Genomic DNA, 1,994 nt, shown 5'->3' on the forward strand with positions numbered 1-1,994 from the left:
CCTCTATTCTTATGCTAATTTTGAGCTCATGTGACCCTTTTCCTGATTGTTAGAGATACAGGAAAGTGATTTGTGCTACACCATGACCATATCGCAGAATTCTCTATTAGACTCTGTGCTCAGTACGTTGTGTGCCATGTTGTGCATCCATGGAGAAATGAGGTCCTGATGACTCCTTCTCAGCCATCTTTCTGACTTTGATTGACTTGATGCTTCTGTATTAGAAGTCATCAGTATATTCTTCTGAATGTAGTAAGTGCAATGGTTTTACTCTTATTTGGTATCTTTGAGCTGTATCGTCACATGACACCCAGAGTTTCCTGCGAAAGCGGAGTATAGAAGGTTCTTTCCAGAAGGTATCAATGCACAGATACAAACATAGTGCTGTTGAGATTTTACACTTACGCACAGACTGGGACAATGATGGGGAGAGTGAAGGGCATCAAAGAAATTCTGGGCGACAGACCCAAAGCAAGGCAATTGCCCTTAATGAGAATCTCACTGCCCCAAATGGTGAAGGATATAAACCACTGTGGAAAACCTTCCTTTTTAAGTCAACTGTTTCTGCAGAGCAGTGTGTTTCTGTCAGCACAAGCTCCAATCAGATATTCAAACATAGCTATTTGTGGACAGACCATTTGGAACATCTGAAAAGTAACCTAGTCCATGCTAAGAATAATGATTTGAGCCATTTGGAAGATTGGACTGGACTGACCTTAAATCAGAGATTTAGAAATGGAGAACAAAGTGCTCAGTGGGATCCATTCGAGAGGGGCTTCACCGAGGAGTCGACCCTCCAGAATGACCAGAGGCTTTTCACTGGAGACAGAATTGCTCAATGCACTGAATCCCAGAAAACATTGAACCAGGGCTCCAGTGTTCACCGATGTGTCAGGCCTAGGTTTGCAGAGAACCATCATGAATGTGATAAATGTGGGCAAGGCTTTTATCCAAGCTCTAACCTCAGTATACTCCCTTCAGGAGACAGTCTTCATAAAGATAATGGATGTGGGAAAGCTTGTAACCAGTCCTTCAGTGTTGGTGATCATCAGAGAATTCATGAGGGAAAAAGCCCATTCACATCTAGTAAACCAGGGACCATGTTTACTCAGTCACCAAGCCTAAACATCAATGAGATAATCCCTCAGGGAGAGGAAGCTTACATCTTTAAGGAATGTGGTAAATCCTTTGACTGCCACTCAACACTATCTCAACATCAGCGAATGCATACTGGAGAAAAAGTATACAAATGTGAAGAAGGTGGTCAAACCTTAAAGGACTGTTCATCAATAAATGGTCACTTGCAGATCTATTCTGGAGAGAAACCTTACAAATGTCAAGAATGTGGCAAGGCTTTTAACGATCACTCAAGTCTTAATAGAGATAAACAAATTCATATAGCAGGGAAAAATTACAACTGTAATGAATGTGCCAAAGCCTTTAAATCATTCTCAGAACTTACTCAACATTGCAAAATTCATTGTGGAAAAAAACCTTACCAGTGTCAAGAATGTGGCAAGGCCTTTAAACATCCTTCACACCTTGCTCAACATCACAGAATTCATACTGGAGAGAAACCTTACCAATGTCAAGAATGTGGCAAGGCCTTTAATACGCACTCTCACCTCACTCGACATTGCACTCTCACCTCACTCGACATTGCAAAATTCATAGTATAGAGAAACCCTATAAATACCAAGAATGTGTCAAGTCCTTTAATTTGAGCTCAGGGCTTACTGAACATCAGGGAATTCATAATGCCAAGAAAACTTATGAATGTCAAGAATGTGGCAAGGCCTTTTATGACAGGTCAACCCTTACTCAACATCACAGAATTCATACTGGAGAGAAACCATACCAATGTCAAGAATGTGGCAAGAGCTTTAACCGGAGCTCAGCCCTTATTCAACATCACAGAATTCATAGTGGAGAGATACCTTACAAATGTCACGAATGTGGCAAGGCCTTTAACTGCCTTTCACACCTTACTTGAC

General features: G+C 41.3%; 1 protein-coding gene across 1 annotated transcript; it reads left to right on the forward strand.

The window, feature by feature from the left end:
* Positions 1-362: 362 nt before the first annotated feature.
* Positions 363-1,419, forward strand: LOC116863116 (zinc finger protein 184-like; the record flags this gene model as incomplete). The annotated part of the gene is made up of 1 exon (XM_032850617.1): positions 363-1,419. A coding segment is annotated over exon 1 (1,057 nt), but the record flags the coding sequence as incomplete, so codon positions are not given.
* Positions 1,420-1,994: the final 575 nt, after the last annotated feature.

Source organism: Lontra canadensis, unplaced genomic scaffold, assembly GCF_010015895.1.
Source record: "Lontra canadensis isolate GAN:19392208 unplaced genomic scaffold, GSC_riverotter_1.0 scaffold559, whole genome shotgun sequence".
NCBI classification, from domain to species: Eukaryota; Metazoa; Chordata; class Mammalia; order Carnivora; family Mustelidae; genus Lontra; species Lontra canadensis.